The sequence below is a fragment of the Caenorhabditis briggsae genome (assembly GCF_000004555.2).
Source record: "Caenorhabditis briggsae complete genome, chrI, whole genome shotgun sequence".
Lineage (NCBI taxonomy): Eukaryota > Metazoa > Nematoda > Chromadorea > Rhabditida > Rhabditidae > Caenorhabditis > Caenorhabditis briggsae.
In genome coordinates, this window is record NC_013489.2 from 6,192,071 (window position 1) to 6,208,880 (window position 16,810).

At 37.7% G+C, this 16,810-nt stretch overlaps 3 protein-coding genes and 3 non-coding genes across 6 annotated transcripts; 4 read left to right on the forward strand and 2 right to left on the reverse strand.

The window, feature by feature from the left end:
* Positions 1-2,497: 2,497 nt before the first annotated feature.
* On the forward strand, positions 2,498-5,834 carry CBG08261 (the record flags this gene model as incomplete). The annotated part of the gene is made up of 3 exons (XM_002639880.1): positions 2,498-2,540; positions 2,584-3,686; positions 5,019-5,834. 3 exons carry the CDS (start codon positions 2,498-2,500, stop codon positions 5,832-5,834), a joined length of 1,962 nt encoding a protein of 653 aa, XP_002639926.1.
* A 231-nt stretch (positions 5,835-6,065) lies between these two features.
* CBG25328 lies at positions 6,066-6,173 on the reverse strand (the record flags this gene model as incomplete). The annotated part of the gene is made up of 1 exon (XM_045236165.1): positions 6,066-6,173. The coding sequence occupies one exon, from the start codon at positions 6,171-6,173 to the stop codon at positions 6,066-6,068; it is 108 nt and encodes a 35-aa protein (XP_045098773.1).
* Positions 6,174-6,438: 265 nt separating this feature from the next.
* CBG08262 lies at positions 6,439-16,249 on the reverse strand (the record flags this gene model as incomplete). Its single annotated transcript, XM_045236170.1, has 13 exons — positions 6,439-6,591; positions 10,287-10,364; positions 10,748-10,889; positions 10,936-11,339; positions 11,458-11,587; positions 11,635-11,773; positions 11,819-12,044; positions 12,789-13,231; positions 13,275-13,353; positions 13,397-13,510; positions 13,559-13,666; positions 13,718-13,911; positions 16,195-16,249. The coding sequence occupies 13 exons, from the start codon at positions 16,247-16,249 to the stop codon at positions 6,439-6,441; spliced, it is 2,265 nt and encodes a 754-aa protein (XP_045093727.1).
* On the forward strand, positions 6,886-6,969 carry CBG28998. Its single transcript has one exon. It is a non-coding gene (tRNA).
* On the forward strand, positions 8,270-8,353 carry CBG28857. Its single transcript has one exon. It is a non-coding gene (tRNA).
* Positions 10,624-10,707, forward strand: CBG28756. The gene has a single exon. It is a non-coding gene (tRNA).
* Positions 16,250-16,810: the final 561 nt, after the last annotated feature.

Below are 16,810 nucleotides of genomic sequence, written 5' to 3' on the forward strand. Positions count from 1 at the left end.
CATATTCGAGTAAAGGGCGTATGTAAATTGTATAGCATTTTATAAAAACACTCCACGATGCGTTTTTTAGAATGGAAAAGAACATGTTGATCCTCTGATGTGATTTCCGAATAATCAACGAATAATGATAATGGAAACTCAGGTTACTGGAAAAGTAGATTCCAAGATCACGGACATTTTCCACAGGGGGAATCAAAGCTTGATTTAATTTGGGATTCATAACATTGGAGTTGGCATATTTTCTTGTTGCATTGAATTTGATGTATTCGCACTTTTTAGGAGCCGCTTTCATTTTCCACTTCGAGCACCAATTCTCCAATTCAATTAAATCTGCATCAATCAATCTATCATTCGTATCATAAATTTTCAAGTCATCTGCAAACAGTAGATAGTCACTTTGAAATTTGTCACCAATACAATTAATATATAACAAGAAGAGGGTAGGCCCAAGAACAGATCCCTGCGGGACTCCGGACAATACGCGCCTCTCCTTCGATAGTATATCATTGATTTGACTTGAAATTTTCTGTCCGTGACAAATGAATGGAGCCAATTTCTTAGTTTGGGAGATATCCCAAAGCTTTCCAACTTATGAATCAATTTGTTTATCGGCACTGTATCGAAGGCCCTCTGGAAATCAATATAGACGCTATGGGTATCTAACCCATTTAAAGAATTGAAAACAAGCTTGTTCTGGTAGGCGATCAGTTGGGAAATTGTACTTCTCTGATTAAGGAACCCGAATTGTTTTTCTGATAATAGATTATTTTCGGATAAGTATTGGACTAGATGTTTTCGTATCAACTTCTCCATAATTTTGCATATATTGGATGTTAAAGAGATTGGTCTATAATTTAAAGGATCGGAGCGGGAGCCTTTCTTATGAAGCGGCATAACAATCGCCTCCTTCCAAGATTTTGGTATTCTTCCAACTCGATAACTTTCTGTGAATATAATGCATAGTGGAATCGCAAGAGGAGTACACGCTCTTTTCAGAAATATTGACGGGATACTATCCGGAGAAGTATTATTTCGGCCTTTCAGTTTATATAGTAATAACTCGATATTCTCCGGCGTGAATATGACATCTGAGCTGAACTTAGAAATTAGATTCCCTGTAGAAGGAAGGATATCTTTGTCAATGTTGAAAAATTCACTGAAGCAATCTCCAAATATTTCGGCTTTTCCTTCATCACTCATGATAACATTCTCATTAGATTTATATCGAATTGCCGGTATATCACTGTTTCCTTTAAATTTCGATTTCATAAATCCGAAAAAATTTTTTGATCCAGAATTCAGACGATTATAGATTCTTTCTTCTTCAGATTTTACGAGTGACCCTTTGAATAGTGCTGAAACATGTTTATACTCGTCTGTTGCCTAGTTTTCAAAGAGAGGAACAAAAAAAACATTATATACATAAATGTTTTGTAAAAAAATATTTTTTTATTGTTCAAAGTAAACAGAAAATATCAAAAGTGATCAACTAACAACAACTTTATCAAAATATCGAAAATGGGTCCGATATCTCTCACAGGAACCAATATCAATTGAGTAAACGGGTTTTTCGTAGTTGTTAAAATTGTATACACGATGGAGCCCAATTACCAAGACTGATAAAAACAGTAAGTATCTTGGAAGCACGAAAACTTGTGAAAATATAATTTTACTTTTGATTCAGAACTACTTTAATTTTCAAAAGTCTAGGTATTGTTATGATTGTCCAAAGATGAATGGCTTAATGGTTCTGGCACGCTGTTCTGATTCTCATGAGATGAAGCAACTTTGACAAGCGATAACTAAGCCCAAAGTTGATTAAATCATTTGAAACTAGGCCAGTTTACTGATGAATTCTTCGAATGTTTTCATTTCAATTTTGACTCCAGTACAACGCTCTACTCAAATGTTATGATAATACAAACTTTAGTCAGGTCAATTGTGCCACCCTGTATAATTGTTGTCCTCGATCCAATTAAATAATTATGTCGCAGCTTATTATAAGGGCCGGTGGAACCCCTAAGCTGTGACCTTTGTATGCTGTATGGTGTGAGGGATTGTTATGCTTGTGTAGTGAAAGACAGGATAGAGAACGATTAGTTTATTGGCAAAGTAATCTACTAGAGTTAGTTATCTGCTGGGCTCAATAGGTTCCGCAGGGGTCCACACACATTGGGACACTCCTGGAGGAGTCACCTACGAGTCACCGGAGGCGCCGGAGCCAGAGATCGTAGATAGAATGGCCAATTGGATAGTTGTTGGGTTACTGTAGAGCTTGACAAGTATGTGCTTACTAGCTCTATCACATAAGAGCTAGGCAAAAAATATATCCAGGTTGCAACCCCGTAGGGGGTGCGACAAATTACATTTTTTCAATTCAAAGGGATTTCCAAAAACTCAAAAATTTTATGGCGTGGCAGTGCAAATTCAAAAGATTATCATCATGAGTCCACAGTGCTCCTTGGAATAAACTTTCTATTTTTACTTTGTTACCAAAATGAGTTTGCAGTCGGAACAACTTCAAGATGTTATAAATTACTGTAAGCTCGGTTTTTCGATAGAATTCTTCATTTCTAATTTCAGTATGTCTTGCTGCAACAGCTTCCATTACTGGCGTTGTCATATCGATCGGATGTACTGCTGGACATCGGGAAATGATAAGAAATAGAGGAAAATCAAAAAAGGCTAAGCGATCGAAGAATCGAAGTGATAACAGAGAAAGATCAAGTTCGAAAAGTAAGAAGCAGTTAAGAAAAGTGAGCAGTAGAAAGAGTCAAAAAGGAAAACGAGTAAATGACAAAAGCGAAAGAGAGGTCTCGAAGAAGGAAGGATCCAGAAGAGACAGTTCCAAGGACAAAAAACAAGATTCCAGTGATCGAAAAGAAGATGAATCTCCTCTGAATAAAAAGGAATCTGATTCCAGTCAAAAAGATTTACCTGTCAAGAAAAAAGCAACTTCCAAAAGCGCCGGAAGTACGAGAAGTGAAAAAAGCCGTAGTGAAAAAAGTAACAAGGAAGAAAGAAGGCAAAAAGAACAGTCGAACCAGAAGAGTGCGAGAAGTAGTAAAAGTGATAAAAATAGAGGAGCGGAATCAAAGAAGAAGAAGGTGGAACGTAGTAAGAGAAGCTCAAAGGAAGATGATGGAAAGAGGAAGAAGAACAGTTCGAGAAGTGGCCGCGATGAAAAATCCCAGAGTTTTACAGTTCCGTTGGAGAAAAAGAAAAGCGCGAAGAGTAACAGATCTAGTTCGAAGGATCAAGATTTGAGAAAGAAGAAAAGTTCACGAGATACTCACAAGGAGGAAAGATCCGGAAGTAAAAAATCTGCTGAAATTGAGAAAAGTGGTGGTTTGGATAGAAAGAAAAGTTCTCAAAGCAACAAATATGAGAAGGATTCGAAAAAAGGTTCAAGAACAGGAAAAGATAAAGAGCCATTGAAAAAGAGAAAAAGCTTGAAGAGAGTTGACGAAGAACGTTCCAAAAGTAACAAAAAAGAGGCTGAACTGAAGCGCAAAGAGAGCAAGAAAAGCGTAAAAATTGAAATTGATAAGAAGAGTGATAAGAAAAGTAGCAAATCTGGAAAGCTTGAGAAGAAGACTAGTAGCAAAGATGTGAAAGAGAAGGAGGCTGGAATGAGCAAGATGAGAGCTGATGCATTGAGAAGGATGGAGACGAAACCGCTAGTTGTGAGTTTTTGGATACCGACCCCAGTTACCACCGTTCATGGGAAACTAAGGTAGAGACGCAGACGCATTTTCTCTGAGTCTCGACCTTTTTTTCTTGTTAGACCGAAATAATAATTGGGGGGAGACCACTCGAATGTTTTGAATTTGGCGCCATTTATCAAATGACACAGTGGAAGGGAAACAAAGCGCTTCACTGAAAAGTTTCCAATGTTTTTCGTTCAAAGCTGAGACACCTTATTTTCTTTCCACAATTTTTGGCGCCAAATTCAAAAATATTGAGTAACCCACCATCATTCAAAGAGCGGGTCAGAAAGTGTGCCCCAACAAACTTCACGAAAATTCTAAATTAGCCGCCGAACTTCGCTGGGGCGCCTTTTCTCACCCGTTTTTTGAGCCCCAATTGGTAACCCTCACCAAAGCTGTCGGAATTGGGCCGAGGCATTTTCAGTTCAGGCACTTTTGGAATAGGTAACATACCGACGGCCTCAATCACGGCCGGCCGCGGCCCTATTTCCGACAGCCTTGACCCTCACCCCAAAAAACTTTGCATTCAAAGTTTTTTTTTTAAATCTCTAGTTTTTACATTATTTGCCGATTTCCGCAAGGCCCCCCTTTTGGCTAGTTTTTTACTGAAAGCATGAAAAACAGGCCTTTCTCGAAAATCGGTAAATAGCTGAAAAAACTAGAAATTTTCAAAAAACTCTTTGAATGAAATTTTTCAATCTCGGTCTGTTTCACACCTTCCAAAATTTTCAAAGTGATCGGAGACTTAACAGTCGAGCTCTAGACTCCTGAAAATAGGCAACATCAACTGAAAAAAATCGTTTTTGTATATCTTATTGACCGATACTGTAACTACCGTACAACTTGTAATAGAAGGGACCAACATAGAACCCTTGAAGCCAATAAAATAGTTCAATCAATAGAAATATCAATAGTTAAGGTTCGTCGTTTAATTAGCTCGATAACAAAGTTGCTCAAATGCAACGAAGGGGTATCTAGATATATCAAGATGACGGATATTTATACTTGTTCATTTTTCTGCTCCTCCTTACAACAGTTGTTTTAACCCAATTCCTCCAATCTTTCCATGATCTTATCCCTTACATACTTTACACATTAGCTGTGCTCCTTAGTTTCACGCCTTCGTCTTGACTTCGACAGTTGTTCGTCGGTCACGACACTCCTAAATCGGCTGATACCTAAAAACAAACCCCCTAGAATCGAGCTCAAACTTGACAATGTGGGGGCCCTTCTATTACAGGCTTTACGGTATATTAGAAAATTAAGCCACATATTTTTTCTCCCTGAACTTATTTTTCCAAACTTTAGTCACCCAACGTCCAATCGGATCGATTCAAATGCAGCGAGGACGGGTGTCGCAAAGGACAATGCTCGAAAGATGCACTCCACTGTCAGAAAGTTAGAAGAACTTCTTCACAGAGATCTGTAAACGAAACCAGAGAGAAGCGAGATGCATCTGGAAAAAAGAATGTTAAAGAGGAAAAATCAAGTAGTCAAAAGAATAAAATTGAGAAATCTGGAAAGTCTGGAAAATCGGATATCCCAGTGAAATCCATTTATATTGAAACTGGGAAGTCGTCTTATGGAGAACTCTCGAAACATTCGAAACCAGCTGACGCGAAATCTATGTATGTTTCTGTTCCGCCGACTGCGGATAAGAAAAAATCAAAGAAATCAATCAAACAGTCGAGAATTGAAACTTCAGAAGTTAAGAAAAAGATCTCACAAGATTCAGTGAAACCGGTGAAACATGTGGATAAGTCGACTATGAAACTGAGTGAGAAGAATCAAAGGGTGGAGAAGAAGCATACAGAGACAGTCAAGAATTCCGCTAAGTCTACCAAAAAAGTCGAAAATAAGGAGAACAGGGACTTAAAGGTACCGAAGGAATCCACGAAGTCAACCAAGAAAGCGGAGAAGGTTGAGAAATCGGTGAAACCATCAAAAACTTCAACAGCTACGTCTTCCAAAAACACGACCAAATCACGTCCTACTTCAAAATTTCAGTCAAGAAGAGCAATGGAAAGTTCAAAACGCAAGACAAAGTCGTTTGTTATTCAATCCTCCAAAGCTCCAAAAGCAAGTGTAGAATCTCGGAAAACTGACAAGAAGAATCGAAAATAGGTGAGAGGAGATTGAATTTGGGTACTGTATCAATTTCATGTTTCAGGTGGTCAGTCATGCTTCTGTTTTTCATCTCCATTGTCGCCTCCTTTCCACTCCAAACATTTGAACTAACTTTTCATCCGAATGAATCTTGACTGAGATATGTTTCAATTTTTGACCAATTTATTTTTGTCAAATAAAAAGTAGTCGAAACTTCAAAGTTCAAAAAGCAAATCCGATCGGCAAGAGCTAAAGTTCAGATAATAGAAAAGAAAACTGAAGTAATCCATCTTCAAAGATTCCCTTTTTTGCTCTTTGCGGCTTCATCTCCTTTTTATTATTTTTTTCCCTCATCATACCCATCAGTAAACTTCCGTTCTAGTACCTAGAGCAGCGGCGTCAACGCCCGTGACGGAGTGCTGTCAAACATATCAAAATGTACTGAAAATGTAATAAAAAGCTTCACGAATCACAAAAGAATCACAAAATTTACACACATTTGTAACAGAAAGAATCAATAACATTGGTCTCAAAATATGAGCAAGATTGGAATTTGGCATGAAAACGGGTTCGGTTGATTTAAGAACTTTTCTCTAAACTAAAAATGAGAAAATTTCAATTTTCAGAGGTATGATTCGTTTTTCGAGAGACGAATTGCCGGAGCAATTCCTTCATTGGTTTCGAGCAAACGGACAGCTCGAGGGAAAACTGGAGACAAGTCGCCACCTTCTTCTTCTGGAACTTTTGATAGTGGGCGGGATTTCCGAGGAGTATGCTGAAAATAAAGGCTAGTAAAGAGGAGTGAATATAATGTACTTTCAATTTTAATAAAACGTTCAAATTCTTGCTGTTTACTCATTGCAATTTTAATAAACTTCAGCCGACTGATGTTTAGGTCTACTTTGCCAATTACAATCCAAATATTTTATAGGGTTTCTACAGTACCAGAGTTTTTCAAATCTTCTTATTATCATTTCCATCGTCTTCCTTGTACTCGCTAACCCCTTCAACCCTCTTTTTACCCCAAAAAGATCCTTTTTAACCCAGTTGCATATTTTTCAGAATATGCGCCCCGGTGGCCGAGTGGTCGAAGGCGTGAGACTTATGTTCTCATTCGGGCAACCGATCGCGGGTTCAAATCCCGCCCGGGGCAATACTCTTTTGATTTCTTTTTCTTGATCGAGTACAGAAAACACGGCGGGAACGATAACGGAACAATTATGAGAATTTAAAAATGTGTATCTTTTCGAATTTCACCGTTTGCATAAAAGAGAAATATCATGTTTGAGACCTTCACAGCTTATTCAGAATTGTATTTATTATTTTCAGAATGAGTGGAGCATTTGGCTGGTTTTTTAGAACTTTATAATGGGGCTCTTTTTCCGAACTTCAATTGGTACTCTGAAACCTGAAACCAAAAATCGGAATTTAAAAAAGAACGTAGTTTTCTGAATACATATTGTAGAACTTGGTATTACTGTTATATTTACATTGTAATGAAACTCTATTTTCTATTCTTGATACTCATGCAATTTCAATGAAGTGCAGACCAACTTCATTCTACCAGCTGTCTGAACTGACTTCCAAGTTGCACATTACAATCAAAATATTTTGTAGATGTTCACAGTTTCAGAATTATTTTATCGTCTTGTCATTCTTTTCATCGTGTTCCTCGTACTTTATTACCCCTTTCTTCCCCTTTCTCCCCCTTTCTAGCCTAAAAAGGTCCCATTTAACCCAGTTGCTCATTTTTCAGAATATGTGCTCGAATCCCGTCCGGGGCAATACTTTTTTGATTTTTTTATTGACGTCTAAAGCATTTTAAAACTTTTTTGACAATGTTTTAGCTATCTGACTAGACTGTATTTATGAAATTTTAGAACGGAAAAGTTTATTAGTGATGCGATCCGAAAAAAAACCAAAATGATCTAAAAATTTTAAGTTTTATACTGTGTTTCCTTTGTACCAGAACTGTTACATTACCCCTCTCTTCGGTGAGTTTGGCTAATAGAAAAGAAAGTCCATTCTTTGCTGAGCCGCTATGCCTCATCGATCTTATCGGATACATGTGTTCATGTAATTACGACTTAGTCTTATGATGAGAAGAATTATTAAGTCATGTTCTAGATGTATTCCTATTAGCCAGAAAAAAAGCAAATCATTTTTATTCGTTCTGGCGTTTGATTCAGTGGCAATGTAACGGTGTGTTCAGAGCATAACTAGACTACAATAACAAACTTAGCAAATGAGCATATCTAGAAAGTGAGCATTTAGTAAAAGATCATCAAGCTAATGAGTATTTGCCTTATTTATGAGGTTTTCACAAATTAATATCATCCTCATTGTTTTGTTGTTGTTTTCATCGTGTTCCTCGTACTCGATTACCCCGGAAACCACTCTTTTTACCCCAAAAGGGTCCCTTTTGACAGAGTTTCACAATTTTCAGAATATGTGCCCCGGTGGCCGAGTGGTCGAAGGCGTGAGACTTATGTTCTCATTCGGGCAACCGATCGCGGGTTCGAATCCCGTCCGGGGCAATATCTTTTTGTTTTGTTTTTCTTGATGTCTAAAGTATTTTAAAACTTTTTTTGACAATTTTTTAGCTTTCTGACTAGACTCTATTTATTAACTTTTAGCACGCAAAGTTTTATTAGTGATCCGATCCGAAAAAAAAGCCAAAATAATCTAGAAATTTTAAAGTTTTGTACTGTCAAACTTTTCGCATTATCATCGTTTCCTTTGTACCGGAACTGTTACATTACTCCTCTCTTCGGTGAGTTCGGCTAATAAAAAAGAAAGTCCATTCTTTGCTGAGCCGCTATGCCTCATCGATCTTATCGGATACATATGTTCATGTAATAACGACTTAGTTTTATGATAATGAGAAGAACTATTAGGACCTGTTCTAGGGCGTTCCTATTCGTCAGAAAAAAAAGAAATCATTTTTATTCTGTCTGGCGTTTGATTCAGTAGCAATTTATTTGTGTGTTCAGAGCATAACTACAGTGCGTTTCAATATTATACGTCCACTCTTGTTTTTGGCCGTAACTTGAGAACCGGTTGAGATATCAATCTAATTTTATTAAAATTGAATTCAGAGCAACAAATTACATCTAGAAAACCATTTTTGAGAAAAAATATTGAAAACTACTCGAGATACAGAGAAAAATCTGAAAATGTGACATTTGCAACCGTTTCAAAATTATACGTCCACTCTCAGAATCAATGCTAAAATAGAGAATAAAAAATATTTCAATACTTTGTGGATGAACCTTTACCAGCAATGACATCGAAGAGACGATTTGGCATCGATTTGATAAGGTTTTGGATGTATTGGGTGCTCTTAGTCTTGAACTCCTGCTCCAGCAGACTCCACTCAGCAATCAGCGCATCCCGAAGCTCTCCAATACTAGCATACTTCTTTCCATGGCGGTAAAGACGACGAACCAGCTCGCCCCAAACATTTTCCATCGGATTCAGATCTGGAGAGCAAGCTGGCCATGGCAAGACATCGATGTTTTTCGATTGGAACCAGTCCAAAGTGGAGCGGCTGACATGGATTGCAGCATTATCTTGCTGAAAAATGAACTGGCGGCGACTGAATCGACGACGAAACGGGATAAGGTGGTTCTGGAGAACGTCTTGGTAGTCTGTGGAGTTCATTCGACAAGTGGTGAAAGCGAGCTCCAAGTATCCAGCCGAAGCAAATGCTCCCCATACCATCAAACTGCCTCCCCCGAAATTCCTTTTGGCAAAAACGGCTGGATCCTTCCGCAAGTCGTGCCAGTACGATTTGAATCCGTCGGGTCCATCAAGATTGAATTTTTTCTCGTCCGAAAAAATTACCTGTAAAAGATAAGATAATTTGGATAGATAATTTTAAATTTAATACCTTATCCCAGTTGGTTCCCATGTTTTTTCGAGCGAAGTCGAGACGGCGAGTTTTGTGATTGTCAGTGAGCTTCGGAGCAGGGCGCATGACTGCTCTTTTGATGTTTGGATCATCCTTAAGAGCCCTCCAGATTGTACACTTGCTCACTCCAAGATTCAGCTCTTTTTTGATATCATTACAAGACTTCATGGTGTTTGAAGCCACACGAACGATTGATCGTTTGGCTCTTGAATTGAGTTTTGGAGGACGTCCAGCCTTGTTGGGTTGATTGTTGCGGGTCCGGTTCGATACAAAACGATTAATGCAATCGTGGGAACGATTTAGATGTTTCGCGATAGCCCTGTTGGTCCAACCAGAGGTTTTGAACGCGTCGATGAAGGCTTTTTCAGCATCAGTGAGCAAATGGCCACGAGACATGTTGAAAAGTGGAGAAAAACAAGGAAAAGCATAATGAAAAAAGTTTCTCACATTGGCAGCAAAAAACAAAACTAAATTCAAGCTTTTCCGGCTCCGCCAAAGGTCAAGATCGACATACCTTTGAAGTGGACGTATAATTTTGAAACGGTTGCAAATGTCACATTTTCAGATTTTTCTCTGTATCTCGAGTAGTTTTCAATATTTTTTCTCAAAAATGGTTTTCTAGAGGTAATTTGTTGCTCTGAATTCAATTTTAATAAAATTAGAGTGATATCTCAACCGGTTCTCAAGTTGCGGCCAAAAACAAGAGTGGACGTATAATATTGAAACGCACTGTAGACTACGATAACAAACTTGCACGATTTATTCTGTTTTCAGAACTTATGATCATCCTCATTGTTCAGATATTGTTCTTATCGTGTTCCTCGTACTCGATTACCCCGGAAACCACTCTTTTTACCCCAAATATGACCCAGTTGCACATTTTTCAGAATATGTGCCCCGGTGGTCAAGTTGTCGAAGGCGTGAGACTTATGTTCTCATTCGGGCAACCGATCGCGGGTTCAAATCCCGTCCGGGGCAATATCTTTTTGTTTTTTTTTTATATTTTTCGTAATCTTACCTTTTTCTCCTTTCCGGAAGAGCTGGATCCAGCCTCCTCTTCTTCTCCAATCAAACTCTCCATCCTTCGTTGAGCCGTCATAACCTCATCGATCTTATCGGATATTTGTTTAATGGCATTTTGCCTATCTTGGGCCGTAGTTCTGAAACCATTGAGGTTTTTTTGGGAATTATTTATTTCAGACTTACGTATGATCTGCATTGATCTGAGTTGACAACAAATTCCCACACTTTGAAAGCTCATCCACATCATGCCTCAATCGTTTTCTTTCCGTGCTCAAAGTTATGGAATTCAGTTTTCCACTGACTCGAAGACGTTCTCGAAGAGATCTCTCAATTTCGTTTACTCTTTCCATCATCTGAAAGTTTCTGTGTTGGTTTCTGTCCTGATGTCCTTTAATTACCTGTCTATGCGTTGCCATAAATGACTCGACTACTTTTAATCTCTGCTCATTATTCTGAATCGCTAAATCCAACTCCTTCCATGCTGCCTCCAATTTCTCTTTTCTCTCTTCTGTAGATCCCTCTTTCATGGATGATCTTTCACTATTTTTGGCCATCGATAACAACTGTTTTCCGTATTGATATGTGCTCTAGAATCGAAGTCAAGCTGAATTCTAAATGATTGAATACTTACAATTGCAGTCTTATCTAAATCCTGTCTATCGTTTCTCAAATTTCTAACCGCTCCCTCATCGATATCTGACAAACTATACTCTCTGTGAAGTGTTTTTTCAGCTCGCCAAGCCATTTAATCGCTTGATCACAATCTTCATAAGTGGTCATTAATTGGATATGTTGTTGTTGTTCTAGACGTTTCACACTAGCTAGTTCATTATGTCTGAAAATTCAATATTTGTTTTATTATCTGAATATAATAAAGCCAACCTATTCTGCTTCTGTGAAAGGTAATTAAGACTAGATGCGATATGAGCAACGAATTCTTCAGCTGGAAGCACTTCTGCGTACTGACGAGCTTTTGCTACAGTATCCTCTCCGGCGTCCATTGCTGACTCGTAAGCAACATCTCAAAAATAACATTTTTTGGGGAAATCATTGGAAAACAACTTACTCATCGAGTTAACGAGCTCATCCAATTCCTTCTTTGTCGATGTCAATTCTTCAATTGGTTTCACAGTTTTCTCATCCTCAGCGCACACTTTTTCTAGCATCTGGTCGGATTTTTTGATGAATTCGCCAACTTTTTCACGGAAGTTTTTGTTTGAAACGGCGAATTGAGTTTGGGCTTCTACTCGGTAAGAAAAATGCTCTGCGACGTCTCGAATTTGTTCGCGAGTCTGGAACAAAGAAGGTTCGAAACATTTCAGAAGGTTTACTTCAAATTAGAGGGAACACAAAATCCCTCAAACGTTGTTTTTAGATTATGTATTGGAACCCGTGTGTATTTTTCGAAGAATACTTTACGAAACTGCTAATTTTGAACCACTAAACTGAACTCCGCGCATTCTAGACCATTGTAGCATGGTGGCCTAACTTAATTTGCATACATGTCGCTTGCCGTTCTTTGTTTTCAGGTTTAAGAAGAGTCATGGGACAAATTTCGTGCTTTAAAATGATTATTTTGACAAAAAAGACCAAAAATTATCAGAAAATTTTTGAAATTTTCGGAACCCGGGCCGTGCCGGGCCGGAATAATTTTTCTCCAGCCCGGGCCGGGCCGAGAGCAAGTATGACAATTTGAGTTTTCTAGGTCACCATGGAAAATGGCCTACTGATGAATATCGATATTCACCGGGAGTGTTTTCTAGGCTATTTACCATTTTAGACTAGGAAACTCAACTTGCGAAAGTTAGGTCGCCATGTTACATTATGCAGAAAACACATCACGTGCATGTTAGACCATTTCTGAAGAGTAAAATACGGTGACTTAGAAAAATTATATAGAGAAAGATAGGCCTCACAAGAACCCGGGGTGTGTGATTTTCGACATCGATTCAAAAAAAGTTTGAAAACTCGCTCGAAATGTTTTTTTCGAAAAATCGTTCAAGCATAACGAAAATCACACATTGATTGGAACGAACCTTTTGAAGAACGATAGCTACTTGAGGGCATGCAGCCATCAATCGAGTAGCTATTTCGGCTAGCTGGTGACTTTGTTCCTCGATTTCCTGAAGAAATGATAGTCGAAATTTGTTCATGAATGATAGCGCCATCATTTTAACATATCTTCTCATAATGTGACCCACCTTTGTTTTATTCGTTAACTCTTCATGCTGCTTCACCAAACCCTCCGCCTCATCCACATTATCTGCCACTTGACACAACGAATTCAACCATTTCTCTCCACTTCCCTCAATCCAATCCAAAAAATCAGAAACTCCAGCTGTATGATCCTTAATCAATCCCTCTTTGCTATTCTCCTCTTCTTTTGCTTTCAATTCTCGAATGGATTTTTTCAACGATTTAGCTGCGTATTCATCTTCCACCAGTTTTGTAGCTTGGAGTTTTGAAACGAATTCATCTACTGAAAAATACAATTTTTAGTTTGGAAATCATTTCAAAAATACGTGTTTGATCCTCATCTGGATTATGTCTGGAACCATCTGTATCAACCTCTGCTAGATAGTTCTGCCACTTTTTAATTTCCTGAAATTCTAGATTAATCGTAGTTCATGAAGAATAAAATCACTATTCTCTTGGAAAGCCATGCATCTGGATCATATCCTAAAGTTCCTCCGAATTGCTCAGGTAACTGATTGACGTCTACGAATTTCGATAATTTGTGCATTGAAATAAGTACTGTCTGGAAATTAGAGCATTCATTAATTCATAAGTCCTGAAATTTACGCACCTTTGATGTATATCCACAAACTATCAAATCGAAATTGATCTTCTGTTGCTCTAAAAATTTCTCCGGTTGAATTATCAACACCTGTCTCATTTTCTTGTACAGGGCTTGCTGGAAAATTCGCATAATTAGCAAAACCTCCAAAAATTCAAAACTTCCAACCTGACATGCTCTCAAATAGAACTTTAACTGCTTCAAATGAATATGCCTTGTGTCTAGAAGTACTGTGAATAGGGTTGAAGGAGGGAGAGTATCTGATAGAAGTGCCAGAAGAGAAACCAAGTTTTCGTAGGAGCATTCTTGAACTTGTGATGTGGAGACGACTAGAAGAGCATTGCCTTCACGGTCGGTACCGCCTGAAAATCCCATTTTGAGGTTACTGTACCCAGTGTGTGTTTTTCGAGAGACCTTTTCGAAAACGGCAAATTCTTGAACGGAATTTCGAAAAAAGTTTCGAAAAATTTTCGAGAATTCGTGTTTGAACGATTTTTCGTACAGTTTTTGAACTAAAATTCGAACAAATAATATCGGCTCCGTGCGTTCTAGGTCATTTTAGCATAATGGCCTAACTTTTGCAAGTTGAGTTTTCAGACCATCATTATAAACGGCCTGATATTCATCTGGTGTGTTTTCTAGGCTATTAACAATGGTGGCCTAGAAAACCCAACTTGAAAAAGTTAGGCCACTATGTTAAATGACGTAGAAAACACATCAGGTGCATTTCAGACCATTTTTGGATCATCAACTAAGCCTAGAAAAACTATGTTGAGAAAGTTACGCCACTCTATTGCTCACATGTGTTCCTAACACTTTTTTGGGTTTATCTTTCGTAATATTTTCCCGAATGTGCCTAGTTTTTTTTGTTACTATTGTTTCGAATAGTGTACAATTGCTGTAAAACAGTTTTGTATGCTTGCACAACCTTTCTCCTTTTTCAAAGTTTACCACTCTGTGCGGTTTTTTCTATTGTTTTTTCCCATATTTGTTATTTACTTTTTGTCTTTTCCCTCTTCTTCTTCTCCAGTTTCTATCTCCATTTTGCGCATTTCCGTCGCCAATTGGATATTAAAAAACTATTTGTCTCAAATCAACTTTTGTGTCAGAAAATCACGCAAAAGAGATTGATGACTGATAATTCAAAAGCTTCTTTTTCTTCTTCCTTTTCTGATATCACTCCACCAGAAAGTGTAACAAAACTGTGATAGAATAAAAAAGAAAAAGAAAGACATGGTAAAGAAAGAAAAGAAATGTTCAATTTATATGTTAAATTACCTTGATTGGCATGTTACACCCGTTACGTTTTTCTTCGAGGGACGAAGAAGAAGAAGAAGCTTTTGAAAAGAGAAAAGAGAAGAAGGTATTTTGCGCAACGGAGAACTGTGTCAATAGGTAACGGAAAGGAGGAGATTGATAAAATGCGTAAATATGGAGATATAACGAGGGGGAAATTGAAAAGAAAATAATATGTGATGTTCAATCACACTTTCACTTTTTTTTTCAAATGTTGAATGAAACTGTTCTGGAGCACCGTCTACAGGGTGTTGCACAATTACCCATATTGATAAAAACGGGTATATCTTCAGAAAGAAATATCTTGGAAACACGAAACATGGTGAAAATACAATTTTACGTTTGATTCAAAGCTACTGGAATTTTCAAAATAATCCCTCAAGTCTGGGTGTTGTTATGATTCCTCAAAGATGAACGTTCGTCAGATAAAGCAACTTTGGCAAGCGATAACTCAAAGTTGATAAAATAATCTGAAATTTGACCAGTTTACTGATTAATTATTTTGTAATATTCAAAAGTCAGTCATGAATTGCAAAACGTTGTTCTGTTGTTTGAAATATGTTCTAATCGACTTTCAGCTGTTGAAAGGTCCGAAGAAACTTGGATCCACTATAGTGAAAATTATTTTTTTACATCACAGTGAGAATAAAAGACCATTTTCAGACAGTGATGAACAAAAATTAATCATGAGACTGTTCATTTTTTTTTGAAACGAAATGTTTTCGAAGTTCGTGTTACCAAACTGCCAGTGAGCATTTTTCGAAAATTCGAGTTCTCTTTTGTGGGAAAAATGATTTGTTTCTGTTTTCTAGCCAAATCACTCTCAAGTTTGAGCTCAATCATCTCGATCTCTATGCAAGAAATCAAAAATGTGTTAACTTAAAAACATTTCTGATATTATGATTAGAAATTTATCAGTTGACAACTTTTTCATATCTTGGACAGGAAGCGAGATAAATTGGCTCAAAGTGAAAAAATTAGGGGGCCTATTACTTTTGACTCCAACCCAATTCATCTCGGTTCCTGTTAATAAGGGAGATATCGAGGGAGACAACTAACAAAATATTTTTGATGTCCTAATTAACATTTTGTCGGTTGACCACTTTTATATATTATTTACAGGAAGCGATATAAATTGGTTCAAAGTTAAAAGCTAGGGGACCCTTCTATTACAGATTTTACGGTGTTTGGAAATACCGAGAAACAAGAAGTAATTTTAGGGATAAAAGAATTTTAAAACTGAAGAAATTGAATAACTGCCCTTAAGTGTTCGAGTGCATTCAGGAGACACTAGAAGGACCAGCCACAGTCTTCTCAAAGAATATCGAGATCCCCCAAACAACGCTTACCTGGCAAAAAAGCGAGCCGATCGAGAACATGCTGTCGTTGCTTCTGCCAGTTCATGAGACAGCTTCTTGTAGTATTAACAGTGTTTGAAACAAGAAGAACACGAAATGAGATGAAGAAGAAGAAGAATAAGGAGAATCGAATGTGATCGGAAAAGGAGAAGATGGAGGTAGAGAGAGAGAGAGAGAGAGAGAGGGAAAGAGAAAGATGTATTTGGAGAAGAATAAACAAGCGAACGAATGAAGAAGCGGGCGGAAAAGGTAGAGGTCGGAAGAAGAGAGAGAGTGAGAACCGATTGTTGACGAGAATCGGAGGGGATCGAGAAAAAGAAGATGTTACAGTTCTTCTCTTGGTGCTAATTGATTATATTCTTCAACACTTATCAATTGTGTCTCGATTATTTTTTCTCCCGCCTTTTTCTCGCAGTTTCTTTCGTTTTCTCCCACGCAGTTTTGACGATAATTCGATGTTGAGACAAGGTCAGAATTGATGATAATGATGTGTTTTTTTGGTTGAATTCTAGGTTCAATTGGGTTATTTTTTGATTGATAGTGACAGGGTATTGTATGAAAAGTGTGTAATAGATCTTAATTTTTCAAAACCATAAAACCTGTAATA